The sequence below is a fragment of the Charadrius vociferus genome, unplaced genomic scaffold (assembly GCF_000708025.1).
Source record: "Charadrius vociferus isolate BGI_N301 unplaced genomic scaffold, ASM70802v2 scaffold711, whole genome shotgun sequence".
In the NCBI taxonomy this organism is placed as follows: domain Eukaryota; kingdom Metazoa; phylum Chordata; class Aves; order Charadriiformes; family Charadriidae; genus Charadrius; species Charadrius vociferus.
In genome coordinates, this window is record NW_009646852.1 from 885,537 (window position 1) to 903,619 (window position 18,083).

General features: G+C 44.5%; 1 protein-coding gene across 1 annotated transcript in view; it reads right to left on the reverse strand.

Annotated features, from left to right (window-relative positions):
* Positions 1-11,702: 11,702 nt before the first annotated feature.
* The window catches only part of FAM178A (family with sequence similarity 178, member A), a 57,618-nt gene continuing 51,237 nt past the window's right edge, over positions 11,703-18,083 (reverse strand). Inside the window, exons 14-19 of the mRNA XM_009894265.1 lie at positions 17,585-17,672; positions 16,951-17,073; positions 16,101-16,178; positions 14,328-14,414; positions 12,901-12,969; positions 11,703-11,738 (exon numbers count right to left, since the gene is read on the reverse strand). Coding sequence (XP_009892567.1) covers positions 11,703-11,738; positions 12,901-12,969; positions 14,328-14,414; positions 16,101-16,178; positions 16,951-17,073; positions 17,585-17,672 — 481 coding nt within the window. The remainder of the gene's footprint in view (positions 11,739-12,900; positions 12,970-14,327; positions 14,415-16,100; positions 16,179-16,950; positions 17,074-17,584; positions 17,673-18,083) is intronic.

Below are 18,083 nucleotides of genomic sequence, written 5' to 3' on the forward strand. Positions count from 1 at the left end.
GTCATTGAGCAAACTTTCCAAACCACTGTTTCTTCAGGCTGAGCGCCAGCGAGGAAAATTACAATTGCAGAAGAATTTGTCTGAGAAAGTTATAAGGAGTTGGAAAATGGCAGGGGCAGGCCAGAAGGCAGCAGAACAGCCAGCCCGTGCTGCAGCCACCCCAGCCCAGGGCTCAGTTTTGGGTCGGGACAGGGCTTTTCCCGCCCAGCTCAGTACAGCAGCGGAGTTGCCGCCCTGACTTCCCGCAAGATCAGACGCTGGATTTCTCCCCTGTAAGTGTTTGGCGGTGGAAATTGGGATGTTTTGCCCGAGGCCATTTTGTTGATGAAGGCTGCCAGGTGCCGACAGCCCCAGCCGCCGGAGCCGAGCGTTGTGCCAGGGCGGATTTTCTCAGGGGAGAAGCAGCTGAGTCACAGCAGCCTCCGATCTGTTCCCACAAGCCCGGCTGCGAGAGACGCGCGGGAGTTCATGGGGGACAGGCGCTCGCACGAGGAGCCGGCGGGGTTTGGTTTGCTCGTCTGCAAACCTCTCCGAGCTGGTGGAAAGCATCTCCCTGGCTCGGGATCTGTCGGCAGCGCACCTGCGGGGAAGGGCTGGCGAGACTGCGGGAGAGCAGGCTCCTGACCTGCCTTTCAACCGAGCAGGGCTGCTTCGGGATGCTCCTGCAGCACGGGGGAAAACACCCACAGCCACTGGGAATCCCGTGGGAGAGGCGAGGGTGGTGTTTTGGGCCCCGACGTGGGGTCTCGTCCCGGCTCTGGGACAGGGGCAGGACCAGGAGCAGGTGGGGAAGGGGCAGAGCCACAGCTCCAGCCCCAGGAGAAGTGGCTGGACACCAGCACCCCCTCTGCCCGTCATCCCAAGCTGCTCCCAGTAAAAGCAGGCAAGCCCCAGCCTGACCAGGGAGCACAGGGATCTCTCCCCGCATCTCTGCGGCCCCTTGCATTTTCCCGCATCCCTGGGGATGCGCAGGGGCTGGGGTGACACTGGTGGGTTTTACGAGCTGCCGTTTCGGGTGAGCTAACCCACAACCCCAGAGCTAAAGCCAGGAGGGTGTAGCAGCCCCTGGCACCCACCCTCTGGGTCAAGGCGCCAGCCAGGATCCACATCCCCACAGCTTCACCTTTTGGCCATCTGAGCCCCCATGCCCAAGCGACCTCTCTCCAGCCCTGCCCGCTCCTGCCTGAAGCCGGGTTGGCCTGTGGGCAGTCAGCCTCTCCTTCCCGGGCACCGAACCCCGACACTGCCATCACCGCCACCGAAAAGGAAACAGCCCGAGCAGCGCAGTAAATAACCCCCTGCGCGCAGGCAGAGCGCTGGCAAGCAGAGCCGGGTGCATCCATCACTCTCACGGTTTTTCTTCGGCTCTGACACTTTGATAGGGGCGAGGGGGTGGGGGAAGGAGAGGAGCTTCCAAAATTTATGAGCTCGGATTTAAAAATACATCTCCTAGAAGCGCTGCAAAACCCGGAGATGGTGAAGGCGAGTGGTTTAAAAGCTGCCTTCGGGAATGAATGTGAAAGCTGTGCCTGCCTCGGAAAAGGGGATTTGGGAGACCAGCGTGGCTGATGTCGCAAACGGTTTTCCCGTTTGGATCGTTTTGCAAGTCACAGCTCTCCGTGCCATGCATTGCAAGTGAAATGAAAGGTAGGAGTAACGAATGACGGGTTAAAATCCCTCCAGCCCTGTGGTAATGTCAGCCTTAGCGCAGGCAGGATTTGGACTGTCACCTTCAATCTCCCAGAGTTTCTCCTCTACATCCCTGACCTCCCGCTGCTCCACACATAGCCAGTCTCCCAGCTCCATTTGGAAAGAGATCCCCTTATGCAAAGGAAAGAGCTCATAGCTGTAAATTTAGCTGAAAACATCTCTACCGCAGGGAATTGCATATCAAATCATAAAGCCAAACAAACGTCAGGAAGAACAACCACGGTATCCGAGTCCTTGGTCTCTACAGATGGACTCTCCCCCAGCAGGGTGCCGCAGAATGAGCAGCTGAAAAATGTTACCCAGTCATTAAAAACATCTAAAAGTCATTTAGCCTGAGTGACAATGATGCTCAAAGCAAGTTATTTGTCTGCTGAGATAAAGCGAGCTATTTCAAGCTCGTCTTTTGTTGTAGTTTTCTTTTAAAGTCAGAAAGGACTGAAAAACGCTGAGCCAACAGCCTTGCCGGCACAGCCCTGGCGCAGCAGCAGCGGCACGGCATGGGGAGCATCACCATGAGCTGCCCTCATCCCCCCGGCCATCATGCTTCCACCTCCTCTGGAAGGACAGGGAACATGGTCCCCGGGGCCACCACCGCATCTCTGCTGAGTTACAGTGCTATTTAGGATGACGGCTTTGCCATGGAAACATCTCCCTCCTAACAACAGATCTATCAGCACATGTCCCAAAAGCAGCCCCGTCATTCGTTACATGGTAATTTTTGCTTCCCTGTGACAGAGGCCAGAGCCTTACCCTTCCCATGCTTTTTTTTTTTTTTTTTTTTTTTAAAAAACCCCTGTGACTGCTGGTTTACCCCATCAAAATCATCGCATGAGCCTGAGCTTCCTCTAAAACCGCCTCATAAGAAGATTTTCGGTGGGCTCATTAGATACACAGAGCATTTCAGATGCCCAGTGTTAAATATTTCAGGTGAAACATAACTCTTCTAAAGTGTAGCCAACCTTGCTCTGAAGCTCCAAGTCAGTGAAATTTCTCTGCAGCCTTCGGGAATTGATTTGCTTCTTGCTGGTATCGTCTCCCCGTAGCGTTCAACTGAGTTAATGTATTCCAAAGCTTGATTTTCTATTTCTTTTCCCCCCCCTACGTAATCAGATTTTGGGAAGCTGCGGTGAGATGCCTTACAAGCAGTTTTTGTCCTCAGGTGTTTTCTGAGTGTGCTGCATCCATCACATCCTAGTGCTTCAGCACCTCTCTCTGCACAAATGCTACGTTCGAGAGTCAGCTGAATTCCTTTGATTCATGTTCCTGCATATCCATACAGCTAATTTACCTTTATGGAAAAAAAAAAAAAAAAAAAGAAGAGAAGAAGAGGGAGCTATTAAGAAGGACAGTGTCAAGGCCAGCAGAGCGAGCGCCGGAGGGCTGGGTTAATGAGCTGCGCGGTCGCTGCCGTCCGAGCGCCCAGGCTGGCTGGAGCCAGGAGCTCCTCTCCCAGCAGGGCTGACTCAGTCCTTCATCGGGCAGAAACTGGCTGCGGATTCCTGCACCCTTCTTTAGTCCTGCACCCCTCTTTCAGCTACCACCCCTAAAGCTCCAGGGTCCGTGGTTAACCCCGCTCGCCTCCTCCGATGGGGTTTTCCCGGGGGGTTCCCGCCTGCGCTGGGCTCGGGCCAACCCCCCTAACTCAGCCCCGGCTGCATCCCTGCGCTTTGGGGAGAAGGTGAAACGGGAGTACGGATAAATCGATCTGCCCTCGCATCTCACGCGAAGGCCACCCCGTTCGCATCTCGTGGCCAGACAAGCACACTGTCCCCACCTCTGCCTGAGCCAGCAATGTCACCGAGCTGCTCCCTTGCAAGGACACTTCCAAGGCGAGGGAGTGGGGATTTGCAAGACACCCGTCACGATCGTTTATTCTTGTCATTTCTGACCCTCAGGGTAAGAAGAACATCAGAGCAGTGCAGGCACGAAACAACAAGCTTTGTAGGTCATATCAGCGTGTAAAATACCATTAGGAACCACAGCACGAAGCATGAATAATACTCCCTTTATTCCACCGTATACCTCAGCGCCCTTTAAATAAATGCAAATGGTTATTTATGGATGGGGTTTGTATGAGACACACGCTCAAGAACATGGGGCTGAAATGGAGCTGGAGCAATAAGTTTGCTATCTCCTCTCTATACCAGTCAGAGCAACCGCGGGGCTGATAGGCTCAGCGATAGTCCAAGGGATCCCGGGCAAAAGAAGAGCAGGGAGATCATTGTAAATCTTCCTTGCACAGATTTATGTGCTATCCACTAAACTAGAGCTGCAAAACACACATCCTTCCATGCTACCCTCCTGTCTGCCAAGGACAGGAAGGCGGGAAAAACTTTGAAGGACCCCAAGCCTGGAAAGCGACCTTCAAGAAACCATCGCATCATTTCTGAAAAGCCACGAACAGCCAACCTCGACGGCTTTCCTTAAATCCTTTCAGCAAATAATGACCTCGATTACCAAAAAAAATGATCTGATAATGGAAAGGCAGCGAGAGATGCGCAGTGAGTCATCATCTCCCAAGCACGTTGAACTCCCTTTTGTCTTTGCAGGGACAGAAGCCACGCTCCCAGCTGGAGCGGGGTGAGGTTGCCCCCAAGAGGCAAATCTGACACAGCAACTAGAAAGGGAAAATTAATTCTGTTCTGAAGATAGCACATAGGAAGGATTTTTTTAAAAAAAAATCTCCTCATATGCCCTTATTTTTACTTTGCCACTAGCTGAAAACATCGATGGGTGGGGTGGGAGGGGAGAGGAAGGAGGTCAGCTTTGGCGTGTGGTTGGTTGGATGTTATTGTGTTCTGCTGGAGCTCCTGAACCACACAACTAGTTTTCCTAGTCTTGCTTGCAGTGTCATTAGAAAGATCAAAAAAAAGTCACTGGGTTTTCTTCAGCCACACAAGACATTTGATCCTGTACACTTCGCTAGGCTCCTTTTGAGCAAGAGCTTCTGAGCAAGCACCTTCAACAGCAACTTCTATCTCAGGAGCAGACGGAGAGACACAATTGTGGACACAACAGACAGTTTGGAAACTGCAAGAAGGCACGACATGAAATCCCTCAGCTATTCACGAAAACCATAAAGGCAGCCCACCACACTGGACTGAAATCCTCGCACCTTACAGGGGGTACAGGAGTGGGAGGGATGCCTGGGGTACCTCCCCGGCATACTTGTTCTCACCCTCCGGGGATCAGCAGCCTGAATCTTTCTCAACCAGGGATGGCCGCTTTGATTTCGTAGACCCTGATGGATTTTTCTGCCGCAAAACGCTCTTTGAACCTCTAAGCTTTAAGCATCCATAACATCCTGAGGCAAGCAGATCCCCAGCTCCCATCTCCTTTTGTTTGCTTTGAGCCTTCCTGCTAATAAAAGAACTAGAGTCTGAAGCCAAATTACAGAGCAGAATTGAATAACTTTCTCTATTTACCCTGGTTTTAGGCCATTTGTTTGTCAAGCTCTCCATCTTACTTTCCAACATTACAAGTATTTCTGGGCTGGAGAGATGGCAGCCGATTTATGGCCACTGCAATTTATTCCTGTCCTGTACACACACACACATGCAGCTTCCCTCCCAACGGGCTAAACCTGTGACATAACCCAGACTTTAACCACTCCTGGAGCTGCTTTTCAAGAGGATGCAGTTTAAATTCCCCAGCTGAGATGTACCCAGGGTACTCACTGCTCCTGCGCCCGCTCCTGGCCCCGCTCAGCCGGAGAGCATCCCTGCATCCCCAGCGCTGAGCCCCTGCCGCAGCACCCCAGCTTACTGTCAGCTCCAAACTGGAAGCATCATCTCCAAAATGACTGTCGCGCTCACTCCTGCCAGACTCTTAATTACGAGGAAGGCTGACACAGTTTCTCAGCAAACGGCGTTCGGGTACTGCAGGGAAGAACAGAATGAGGGCAAGAAAAAAAATGGGCTAATAAGAGAAAATCAACTGGAGGGGAAAAAAAACACGTTGCACTGTGCAAACCTTACCATAACAATGCTGGAGCCCAAAATACAGAAAAAAAAGAAATAGGTTAGTACACAGGGGAGGCAGGCAGCGCTCCACAAACGCGGAGGAGAGCTGACACGAGGCACAACATCTCGGCACCCGCCGCTGCCAGGCCTCTCCCTGCGGCGTGGGTTAGGGCAGAAGGGACGGGTTCAGTTTCCAACATGCAGATCAATGTGTCTGAGAGCCCGAACGGTGCCATCTGAAGAGCCCACGACCGCCCTGCATGATTTACGCCGCCTTCATAAAAGCCTGCAGCTTGAATAAAGCACAAAACTTAATGCCTAGCCCTCCTCTCCCCACCGCCGAGCCCGGCAGCTTTAAGCTATTATTTTTGTTCTGACTGCAGCCTGGTGGTCAGTCCGGAGAGGAAAGGGAGTCCCTGCTCCTGCTTGTGCTCCGAGAGCCAGGACCTCCATCTCCAAGCAGGCTTTGAGAGAAGAGACCCCGAGCCCCAAAAGTAAAGCCGTGGAGCTTGCAAGCCCAGCCCCAGCGCACAGCGCTCGCTGCTTGGCTGAAGGATGCTTGCCTGGTAGCACGAAAGCAGCAAACCCCCATCTTTTTACCCTTTCCGCTTTTCTCTGCGAGAGGAAAGGAGCATTGCTCACCCGGCTTCAGGCAGCTGCAGCGGTAAACCCAAAAAGGTTTAAACCCAAAGGGAAGCACTGGGAGAAGGGTGTCTGTGTCCTGTGGCCAGGAGCCCTCCCCTACGCACCACACTGGCCAAACCTGCTTTGAAAAGCTTTAGGTCTCCCTCCAGGCTGATGGCAAAGACGCCTCAATGACAACGAAGGGAACAATTCCAGTTTCCATCCCCTCCCCTATGACCTCTCTACAGGGAACTGGGAGGCGGCAGGGAAGCTGACGGTGAACCACGAGCAGCAGGTCCCCGTGCAGAGACAGGGAAGGCATTCAAAAGAATACAACACATCCAAACGCTGCTTGAAAGTCACTTGAAAATACATCTTAACCAGCAGCCTGGAAGCGTGGGGACCAGCTTTCAGCACCCAGACCAAAATATCATGACAGGAAGATGCAAATGTTTTTCTTCTCTCACCAGGCAGCCCTACTTTTTGATATCAGATAAAGTATTCCCTTTCAAACTCCTCACTGCAAAGGCGAGGAAGCGCTGGCTGGGAAAAGCGGCAGTCAGGCAAAACTAAAAGCACCTCCGCAAGGAGAAGCCCTTGGAGGAATTTACTTTCTCTAGGATCCTCCCCCCCATCGGCAGCCCACGCTGTTCCCCGGCATTGAAAGCCCTTTTCAACATTAGATAAGAAGGGGCCCCACCAGAAAAGCTGGCAAAACATCCACGAGGTAAAACGTCAAGGTATTCCACAGCCCGGGGGGAAGATGGGAAAGCAGCAATTTGAACGTCATTAAGAGCGTTCTGATAATTTAAACCACAAGGAATGAGCTAAATCCACTAATGATTGTCTGACCTCTCTGAGCAGCTCCTTTGGAGGGCGGGAAGGGAGGATCTCCCAGTAGCTGCCAGAGTCCTACAAGCTCATCCAGCCTCTTCTCTACCCCCAGGCTGGCTCCCCACACTGTGCCCACCCAGTCCCAAGGGCCTTTTCTCTTTTTTTGGGACGCTGAAACCAGCGCTGATATACCAGTGCCACAAGCTGCCCCTCTGGCACAGTGGGGTGTTTCCCATTGGGGAAACTTCAGGCAAGAAGGTTTTCTCAAGAGCTCATAAGCCCAAGGACCGAGTCCCCAGAAGAATGAAGAGGGGCATCTCCAGCAGCACCCGTTCTGATTTGCCCCTTCCAGTGGAAAAGTCACACAAACACTAAAAGCCAGTAGAAGGAAAAAGAACCCAAAACCCAACAAAACACAAACCCTAGCCATACTATGCTATATGGCATCCTGGGTTGCATCAAGAAGTGTGGCCAGCAGGTCAAGGGAGGTCATCCTCCCCCTCTACTCTGCCCTGGTGAGGCCGCATCTAGAATACCGCGTCCAGTTCTGGGCTCCCCAGTTCAAGAAGGACAGGGATCTGCTGGAGAGGGTCCAGCAAAGGGCTACAAAGATGATTAGGGGATTGGAACATCTCTCATATGAGGAAAGGCTTAGGGACTTGGACCTCTTTAGCCTAGAGAAAAGAAGATTGAGGGGGGATCTTACTAATACTTACAAATACTTAATGGGAGGATGCCAGGGGGATGGGAGCAGTCTTTTTTCAGTGGTGCCCAGTGATAGGACTAGGGGTAATGGGCACAAGCTTAAACATAGGAAGTTCCATCTTAACATGAGGAGGAACTTCTTTACCTTGAGGGTAGTGGAGCACTGGCACAGGCTGCCCAGAGAGGTTGTGGAGTCTCCCACTCTGGAGACATTCAAAACCCACCTGGACGCTGTCCTGTGCAACCTGTTGTAGGTGACCCTGCTCTGGCGGCGGGGTTGGACTAGATGATCTCCAGAGGTCCCTTCAAACCCTAACCATTCTGTGATTCGCTATATATATAGTTCTCCTGGGAAAGAAGAGAACCAAACATAGAAGACCAGCGTTAATCCTGTGACTTGAAGTGTTCCTGCTAGTGATGAGGTCAGCAGAAGAATCCTCTCTGTAACCCAACTACCTTAGAAGCACTTGCTTGAACCTTCAAGAGACAGCGTAGTCCCTCTTGCAGCCCATGTGCCTGCTGCCCACCCCTGGGCCAGGCCACCTCTGAAGACGCAGAGCTGGCTGCTAGGTGATGCTAAGTACAGGCACCTTTGATGGAGACAGGCCCGGCTTCTCTGTGCTCGGAAAATTAACACTGCAGTATCCATCCCTCATTATTAAAAAGGTCTTTTCCATGTTGGAATGCTACCTCTAAAGTCCTGTCATGAACCAGTCTCACCAGCAGCTCTGCCGATACCAACAGCACACTTGATGTGTTTGTTCCAGTCATCTGCTTTTCCCAAAGATATTCTCAGCTCAACTACCAGCGTTGGGGACTTCAGAGAGTTCCTGCAGCCACCGCGTCAATGAAGCGTACGTGTCCTACTGACCTTCAGCCAGACCTACCTGCAAGTCATTAATCACTTCCAAAATCCCCATCCATTACTAAGTTCCACAACAGGAACAGCGAGCATATATGTGCAAACAGCTTTGCTGGCAGGTTTCTTACAAAAAAGCTTCTGGCTTTAGGTTGGAGCCGTGCACAGAGGCATCAGAAAATAAAAATAAAGAGGCAAAGACACAAATGTATATTTTATAGTCAGCCTTTAATTTTTTTTTGTCTGTGATTACTGCAATAAAGTGCACCTAATTTCACATGAAATGAGATAACATGGCTCTTAATACAGCCAACGTAATATCAAAAGACAAACCTCAGTGCAAAACGCTTATCTGAAGACAACCAAAGCAGTTAAGACATCCACTGTGCAAACAGCCTTTTCCAACGCATGTAACTTCTGGCTGGGGGCCAGTAAATGAGTCTGCAAAACACAACAGCAGCAGGTTTGCCGTTTCATTTCCAGGAGTCCTGAAGCAGTGCGCGGCTCAGCAGTCCCTCGAGTCGTAAAGACTCGGCAGCGACACTTTGGGATGATCTCTGTAAGGATACGAACGAGCTCCAATTCAACCCACGTCTAGACTTCAGCGACTGGGGAATTACTCCTCAGCTACCACACAGATGGAAGAAAAGTCCAGACAAAGCAGGAGGGGGAGAGAGAGAGGGAAAATGCCAGGATGTATACACAGGCATTAAGCATGAAAACACAGGACTGGCTGAGCTAGGAATGACTTTGAGACTGTCTCCATTTATAGTAAGCCCATCAGCTGTCAGCCCAAGAACTACAATGTGCGCTGTAAGACCAAAATAGGACGCACCGCCAATTTTTTTTTTTTTTTTGTGAAACAGAGCTGAGGCATGCCCACTTTGTCCAGGGACATTTAATTAGAAAAGCATGTCTGTTTTTTTTTTTTTTTTCTCATTGTTCTATTAAATAAAAGTAAATATCAAAGTGGTTATTTAATCTGGAAAAAAAGCCCAGCAGTTTCAATGTGCTTGAACTGCAGTACAAAAGCTGTTCATCCAAACCCCTGCCCTTTCCTTCTCCAAAATATACAGGACAGTAACTTACACTTTACATGGTAGAAAATATATACACATTACATACAATAAACATCCTGCTTTTTTTTTTTTTTAAACTTGATATAACATTAGTGAGAAAAAAATATAAACATTAATAAAATTACATACAATATATTCAACAGAGTAAGCAACTGCTACCAGAGGGAAGGTTGATACACTAAGACAGGCAGAGCAAAGGATAGCTTTGCCATACCTATATACCACCACAGATTTTTTTTTTTTTTTTTTATTAGCCTAAAGCACTTCTATTGCAAAACAAAGATACCCTTTGAGGTAGATTCTTCCAATTCTTGAATAACATGTTGAGATTTAAAAAAAAAAAAAATTTCCTCCCCCCTCCCCCTGAACAATGCCACAAGCATAACTTTTGTTTGAACAAAGATAAGCTGATTATCCTGGGAAGGGCACAGAGCTGCTGCAGTCTTAGGCTAACACTTGAAATGAAAGACAAAACTTCTAATATGAATTTGCAAATAAGATACCTTCCCTATAAGACAAGTATCCATCCGATAGCAGTTCCTTTATATGTAATATACATAATTAAATCTGAAGGTGGGGTTTTTTTAGCTTTATTTTACATTCTCATCTTGGAAAATTGTAGGGAAAAAAATAGGGAAATCATCGTACGAGACAAGACAGAGTAATCTACAAAAATTAAAAGGAAACAGTATTATAAAACACACATGTTGATAGTATTAAAAATCTCACTTGTTAAGGGAATCCCACTTGGTGCTTCTACTCAATACTTTAACTTTCTCTTCATATATACACATATCCTACAGAAAAACCAGTATAAGATTTAAATAGTGGCATTTGCCCAGAGAGCAGAAAAGGAGATCACATCTTCCTTTGATGACTTCACAAACAGCTCTTGGAGCTTTGCGCACATACTGCGTGTGCGGCAAGACTTCACACAAAGGAATGCAGACTTCATATGGTGCTCACAGTTTTTATATACGTGGGCCAAATCCTCATCTCCTCAAAACTCCACTGAGCTGATATTAGTATTTTCTCCATTTAGAGAAAACGCTGAAGCCAGCTAACAAATATAGATACGCGTGTTTCATCAAGAGCAGTACAGCAACACTACTGATGTAGTAAGATCTCATTTATAACTTGGCCTAATAGAAATACTTCCTGTGCAGTCACATTCACTGCATAAATAAATTAATGTCTGAAGATGAGGAAGTTAAAATGAATGCATCGCTGTAATAACAAATTCTATTTTGTTATTTTATAAAACACAACCACAGAGGAAAGAAACATCCACTTAACCTGTTTGGGCACAGCTACTCTTAAGCTCCATTTCCACCCTGAAGTGAGCATGAGAGCAGTCACTTGCTCACACGCAACTGCCGTATTTTGTACTTTTGAGAGACAGTGGATGGTCATACCAGTTCTGCTTTGCAGATTAACATGTGCAATTATGTTATTCATCCCAGTTCTGGGCCACTTCCTCACCTGTTCACAACAGGGGAGCTCTAACACTGTTTCTGAACTCACATTCCATGTCACAGGGCAGTTCTTTCCCAGCCATCCTAAAACAATGCTTGCAGGTGTGTGCTGCCAAGAAAACAAATACATATGGTTTTCAAATAAGTCCTGTGATTAACAATGGAAACAAGAAAACTTCCCTCAGCTTTCAATAAGATAAAAATATTTCTAGCCAATTCAGACAGGGCTATAGAACAGTTTACCCATTTCAATTTTTCAGAAGTAGTGTATCTGTATTAAAAGCAATGTTAATCAAATTATATCCTCATGTTCCTAGTATTTGCCTGAATCAAGCTCAAGTTCTAACTCAGGTGACTGATTTCTTCTGTTCCGACCAAGGTGAAGCTCCATTCATTCTACATCTTCCTTGGTTTCAGAGTTTTTCCTGTTATTTTCCCTGAACTAGGCATGATTTCATGAATCTGGCTCCCAAAAGTCATGCAGTTTTCCCTAAAGAGTAAAAACAAAACAGAAAACAAGTCAGAAAACCAGTGACAGAAGTAAAGAACAGAGTAGGCAAGTGCTTTTAGCTTGAGATCACCAGAATGTGTTGCAAGTCCCTAGAATTTTATTCTGAAACACTTCCCAGTTTCCCCGTATGTGAATCAACCTCAAACATCTGAAACAACTCTGGAAGAGCTACATCATTATCAACTTTCATCAATTACTAAGTAGCTTCTGCAGCCATGTATTACTGCCTAATTCCCTTCCCCCTCTAAACAAGAAATGTAACACACACACACTACAAATTATGTCTTTTTTGCACATTGCTGGAAGCGATTAAGTCTTTACAGACAAATGGTTGATTACGCAATTTTTAACCGAAATCAATACTAAGCATACATGCGTAATTTAAATTTTATTTAAGCGATACGCTACATTACTGGAAAGCTAAGCTTTTCCAAGACAGGTAGCTTTATATTCCAAGACAGGACACAAACAGTTGGTCTGATAACATTACAAAAGAAGCCTTACAACCCTAGACTGGAAGAAACAGCTCTGAACTCTGGATATCAGTAGAAATTATCCATCTATTCCACCAGGGCCAGCTAGGTATCACAAAGGCAAATATTAATGAGAGACTAGTCATTACACTATTTACTACCGCATACTTTTACAAAGCCTGAAAGGCTTTTCCTAATCATGGCATGAAATTCGACACAAAGGGGGAGGAGTTATCAAGAGCCGTTAAACCTATGTGGATAGAGCCTTGGACTCAAGTTGTCTCAAAGTCACACACTGCCAGACCACAGCAGGAAATGTGTTACTGCATTCCTGCCCCAACGTCCTTTTCGAAGCATCTGCTAATAACTATAATCAGAGACAGACCCTGTGACTTGACTCAGTACTAGCATTTCAGTGTATTACGCAAGCCATTTACAAAAACAACACTTTTAGGGATAAAGATGAAAACTTGGTTTTATTGAAGCCAGCAAAGGAAGAATTTTAATTAAAATCTATTCTAATACGTCTATGGATATTCCACAGCCATGCTGTTTATGAAGAAAAAAACCCAAACAACTCTCTAAAAGACTGCTATTTTCAAATTCTAAAACATGAGTTAAAGGCAGCCTGCACTATGAAAAGAGAGAAAAAGGTTTCATTACAATACCTGAGTAGGTCGAGTGGTTTGTATCATATCTTGCCATTTCCCATATATCCTAGCAACCAAATCTTTAACCTGCAAATTCAGATTTTTACTTTAGCCATTTATGTTATAAAAGCCAAAACTGTAACCCCCTGCCTCCCACTCCCCAAACCCCCAGATAACCCAAGACCCAAGGTTTACTGGGAGGGAACAATTTTACAGATAGCACAAAGAATCCCCACCTCAACTCCAACCAGACCCCTGTAATTTGGGACTCTGAATTTGAAGTCGCGTACTCCACACAAACATGTTAGAGGCACATGACTCTCCAGGTTAAGTGTTTGGAATCAGCATGCAAGCCTCTGGCCTCCAAACACTCACCTCATCCTTCAGGTGAGTTAGGTTTGTTACACAATCTGATTGTATCTAGAAAAGGTGCCTGCAACAGCAGTCACAAAAGCCAACTACACAGCACTGTCAGCTTCTGACATGAATTCCTTATACGTAAAAATTGTGCTTTTTTATAACTACAAGCAGGTGTTTAATCCAAGCCATTCAGAACTGAGATTTGCTTCACATGCTGTGTTAAAACCCAGTACAGTGGTGTCCTCTGGAAGATACTGCATTATTACACAAATGAAGTGATGGGGAAAAACAGAGTAAGATTTTCCCCTCTCAGTGCAAGGGCTATAGAAACACAAGTGAAAGCAACCCAAGATACAAAAAAATCAGAGCAAGATTCAGTAACTTGTTGAAAGGATCCATGCTCTACTGATCGGGTGGACTAAAAAAAGAAGAAAATCTTCTTGAGAGATAAAGATGCGCACAACTGTAAATGTTTGATTTAATGCTGAAGAAGCCAAGGCATTTCAAGTTGAGGTTGATCACTTTATTACTGGTCTGATTTGGCTTGCTACGATGGCATGCAAAGCAATAAAGTCACAAAATTAGAACTATCATTAGCAACCCCCACACTACAAAGCAAACGAAAGGCAATTATCCAAGCTTGATGCTACATCACATACACTGTTGGCTTAAATCCACAACATTTTTAACTAACTCATTAATTTGAAACTAAAACAGAGACAAATGCAAGATAGGATATTTTTTCAGTTTTCCATATTGCGCCCTGTGTGTAGCCTCTGCTCTTAAAAGTAGAGTCAACTACCAGTGACTGCCAGGAAAAGAAACTCTGTGGGTATGGAACTTGAGATGCCTGGCTAAAAGGAAGACAAGCTCACATTTTGCAGTTGTTAAGAGTCCTTTTGTTAGCAAAAAAAGTATTTTCAGTGCATTAAGATGGGCATATATTTATGTACACGCAAAGACATGATGCAGACAGAAACCAGTAAAAAACCCAAGCTCTTAGAATTTCCAGGGCTGGGATGAGGGAACAACACACACTAAGAACACTAAAAACCACCCCAAAAAAAACAACTTATGTGTCTTACCTTAGTTCGATAAAACAGCCTTGCATCTTCCCTAATATCACATTTTATGTGCTTATCTAAGGCACCACAAAGCTTCAGTAAGTGTTGCTAAATAACGACAAAAGTATACAGCTATTTAAATTCTCCATGTCAAAACTAAAAGCTTTCTTCAAATATTATTTCGATTTAAAAATTATATGCTTCTATTTGAAATTTTCTCAGAAATTTACAGTAACGGAGGGGGAAAAGAAAACAAGATCCTCTATCAGATGCACTCGATAAACCACTTCTAAGAACTTTAAAAAATAATTTCAAAGTATAGCAGAGCTACACATCGCAAATTTTAAAGTTCCTACTAGCTAAATTGTAAATCCTTTCTGCCCCCAAAGTAACAAGCACAGTGCCATTCAGATCTTTTATCAGCAAAAAAAGTTCTGAAGTTCCAATAGCTAAAAATAACCTTTTCAGTAATGATGACTCAGGTAATTCTCTTTTGTAGGAACTGGTTGAGCAAGTAAAAAATATCCAAGGTTTATGCACTGATCTTTTATTTCTCTCTAAATTTCTGATTACTTTAATAAAGCAGTTTTGCAACTTCACAGTCTCTTGATAATGGCTCCCAAGATCTTTTGCGTTCTGTGAATTTCTTCATAAAATTCTTGTTTTCAATCCCTCACTGAACAACTGCAAAGACGCTCCACTCTGCGGAACAGGTGAGACACGCTGAAATTCTACTTATAAACATTTGCTGGTGTCTCAAGAGCACGACAATTTACCCTATCTAACTGGAAGAGTACCAAAAATAAAATAATTTTATTGATTTTTTTTATGATGTCTAGCCTGCACAATATTCAGCGACACCCCTCTTGCCACTTGATGGCTAACAGGTCAGCGAATAACAGACTTTCCTCATTAAGAAATACAGAGACATTAAAAAAAACATTAAAAAGATCAAGTTCTCCACAATTATTCAGGAAGGCAGCTGTAAAAAACAAGTCTCAAAAGATCATCACAATATAACTATTTTCTTTATCAGATATGATTTTGCTTCAGATTACAATATGTGATTATCTTTTTGTATTGAGTAGGAAACTGAGACCCTTAAGCCCTGAAATGTAACCAAACAGTACTGCTTTGCCTCTCTCAAACAGTTCATATGACAGATTTCTTAACAGCTAAGAATGATTCCACAGGGCAGAAGGTGTATACAAACACTGTGCAGCAAGGAACTCACAGCAAATGATCACAGAAGTCCAAACAGGATTACCGAAAGGCTAATCAGAAGCTATTACTCAACAAGATGTTCACATCACATGGCACATGGGAAGTATCACTACAGAGAACAGAAGTGATACACTCCTAGCTCACTTGCTGCATGGCTGCACTCCAGCACAGAAAACTGTGATGTGTTTGAACATATTTTATTGAATATTTTCAAAGTGATTTTCTTTCCAGACTGAAAAATTTCAGCCCTACTTCAAAAGTTCATAGGATCATTGGACTTCTCAGAATTTGTGTTGAGCTAATCTCCAGTTACTTTCTGAGAAACATTAACAAAATAAATGTCTGCTGATCCACAGCGTTGTTTTGAGATAGTTCCATTTGCAGAAATGCAGAAGATTGTTCTTTCTCTGCAGCAAGTTCTGCCTTTACTTTGTCCCAGAACAAAAGTTTCCCCCAGTGCTATTATCCACTGGTGAACTTCTATCACATGATAGCTCTTACCAAAATAGACCAAAGTGCATGATAAATAGGCTTTTAAAATCTAAAGATCTAGCCACTGAAGTTACTTACCCTTTGATTAGAATTTACAACATCAAAGAAACTAGCTTCACTGACTAGATGAAGGAGGATGTAGATTAGGTAGTATGCCTGGAGAGAAGTCAACAGAGCTTTAGCAGTCAATGCACAATCATAACTCTTCACATCTAGATATAGCCCTATCTTTGCTTGCTAGAATGATTCCTCCAACAGCCAGATCAATGGAGAAGTACGTCTACACATTTGCCTAAACAACTAATTTGAAACAGTACATTCATTAGAAACATTTTAAAACAGTATTACACTGGTTTAAGTTACCTAAGTAACCTTCAAAGCTTTCTGTAGTTTTAATTACTGAAAATTAAATTCAGCAGTTGGCTTTATTTTCCCCATCATCTACATCCAGATCAAAATACTTGCTAAGAGATTTCATGATAGACTTAAATAGCCAAACCAATATTCAATTTCTGGATGGGAGGAAATACTAAGTCTTTCTAATACTTGTTTACGAGAAGAGATTCATAAAAGATTCATTAATCTCTTTCTGGAGCCTACAGGTGAAGGTCTGACTCGGCATCAAGCAGTTTCCACTGATTACATCAGAAGGGAGTGAGGGAGGATGGTCTTCTGATTACGGAAGACAGGACTCAAGACATCCATGTGGCTTACTTCCTCTGTCACATGCTACTTCTTTCCTTCCTCCCTGACTATAATCAAAATTGAACATGAATAATATTTTAACTTATATAGATGAACATCAAGAAAATAACGTTATGTGCAGTTCTATGTACAGAACTGCCCTCAATCAGAAATTAAAATAAACATTCTCAAAATTGTAAAAGTGTATTTTTGCATTTGTCTTTATGCATCATCAGCTATATACCTCCTGTTCTAGTTCTGTATGAAGGTGGTCTCCATTGGCATTCTGCTGCTCCAGTCCTTCTCTCATCTTCTTTAGTAGATTAGAAGGTTTCATATACACCAGATATTGATGCAGAAGAGACATCTACAAATACAAGCATTAACAAACTACACTGGTTTACTGGCAATGGAAAATTGAAACCAAGTGCCACTACAATATTATTTGTCCACTAAGACAAGAACATAAAAGGGATTTTTAATTAAAACTGAGGTTTTCATACTTTGAGTAGTTTTTGACTATTCACAAACTAGAGTGTTTGTATGCTGCCTCATTAAAAGATCAACCCTACAAAAACAAAGAGTGACTCTACATAAATCAGTCAGGAAGACTGAAAGAAGCGTAGACTTCTTTCCAACGTCCAAAATTAATGTTGAGGCATGTAAACAATACTGCACTTACCAGATGCAGAACATGCAGGTTACACACATCTTGAAAAATATACTTCTAATACTAATCTAAACTCAAAATTCCGAATCGGTCATTTCCCAAGGTTCTTGAAAATAGGCTTTCAGTATTAAAACATATTCAAACCTGAACAATAATACACATTTTCTAAATTTCCAAATTATACACACATAACACAGATATGCAGTACCTGCTTGTCACTGTCATCAGGTATTCCTATATGCTTTTTATTAAGCAGCTTTGAAATAATCACTAGGCTAAGACGTCTTCTTACTTCCCTGAAAAACAATTTAAAAAAAATGTGTTTCCCAGAGACTTTCTTAAATCCACACTGTTTCTACAAAGTATATAAGGCTAGGCATTGCTTCCCTAAACATAAAGGTGCCTCCAACTATTAAACTGGATTTTCTGAATATAGGTGCTATTAAACTAATAGACGCTAGTAAAACACAAGTACCCTTATCTCGTTGCAGCTTTTCTTCTGCACAAGCAACACTGCTAGATGCTTGCCTCCAAGCCTGAAATTGAGTACCTGATTCATTCTCCTCACTCAGATACATTATAATTTATTCATTTCAAAGATAGAGAACTCATAACAGATTCACACTTAAAATCAGACATGAATCACCCAAAGAAAATTTTATTTTTGGTCATTTAGACAAGAATTAAGAGTAGGTGATAGATGTCAG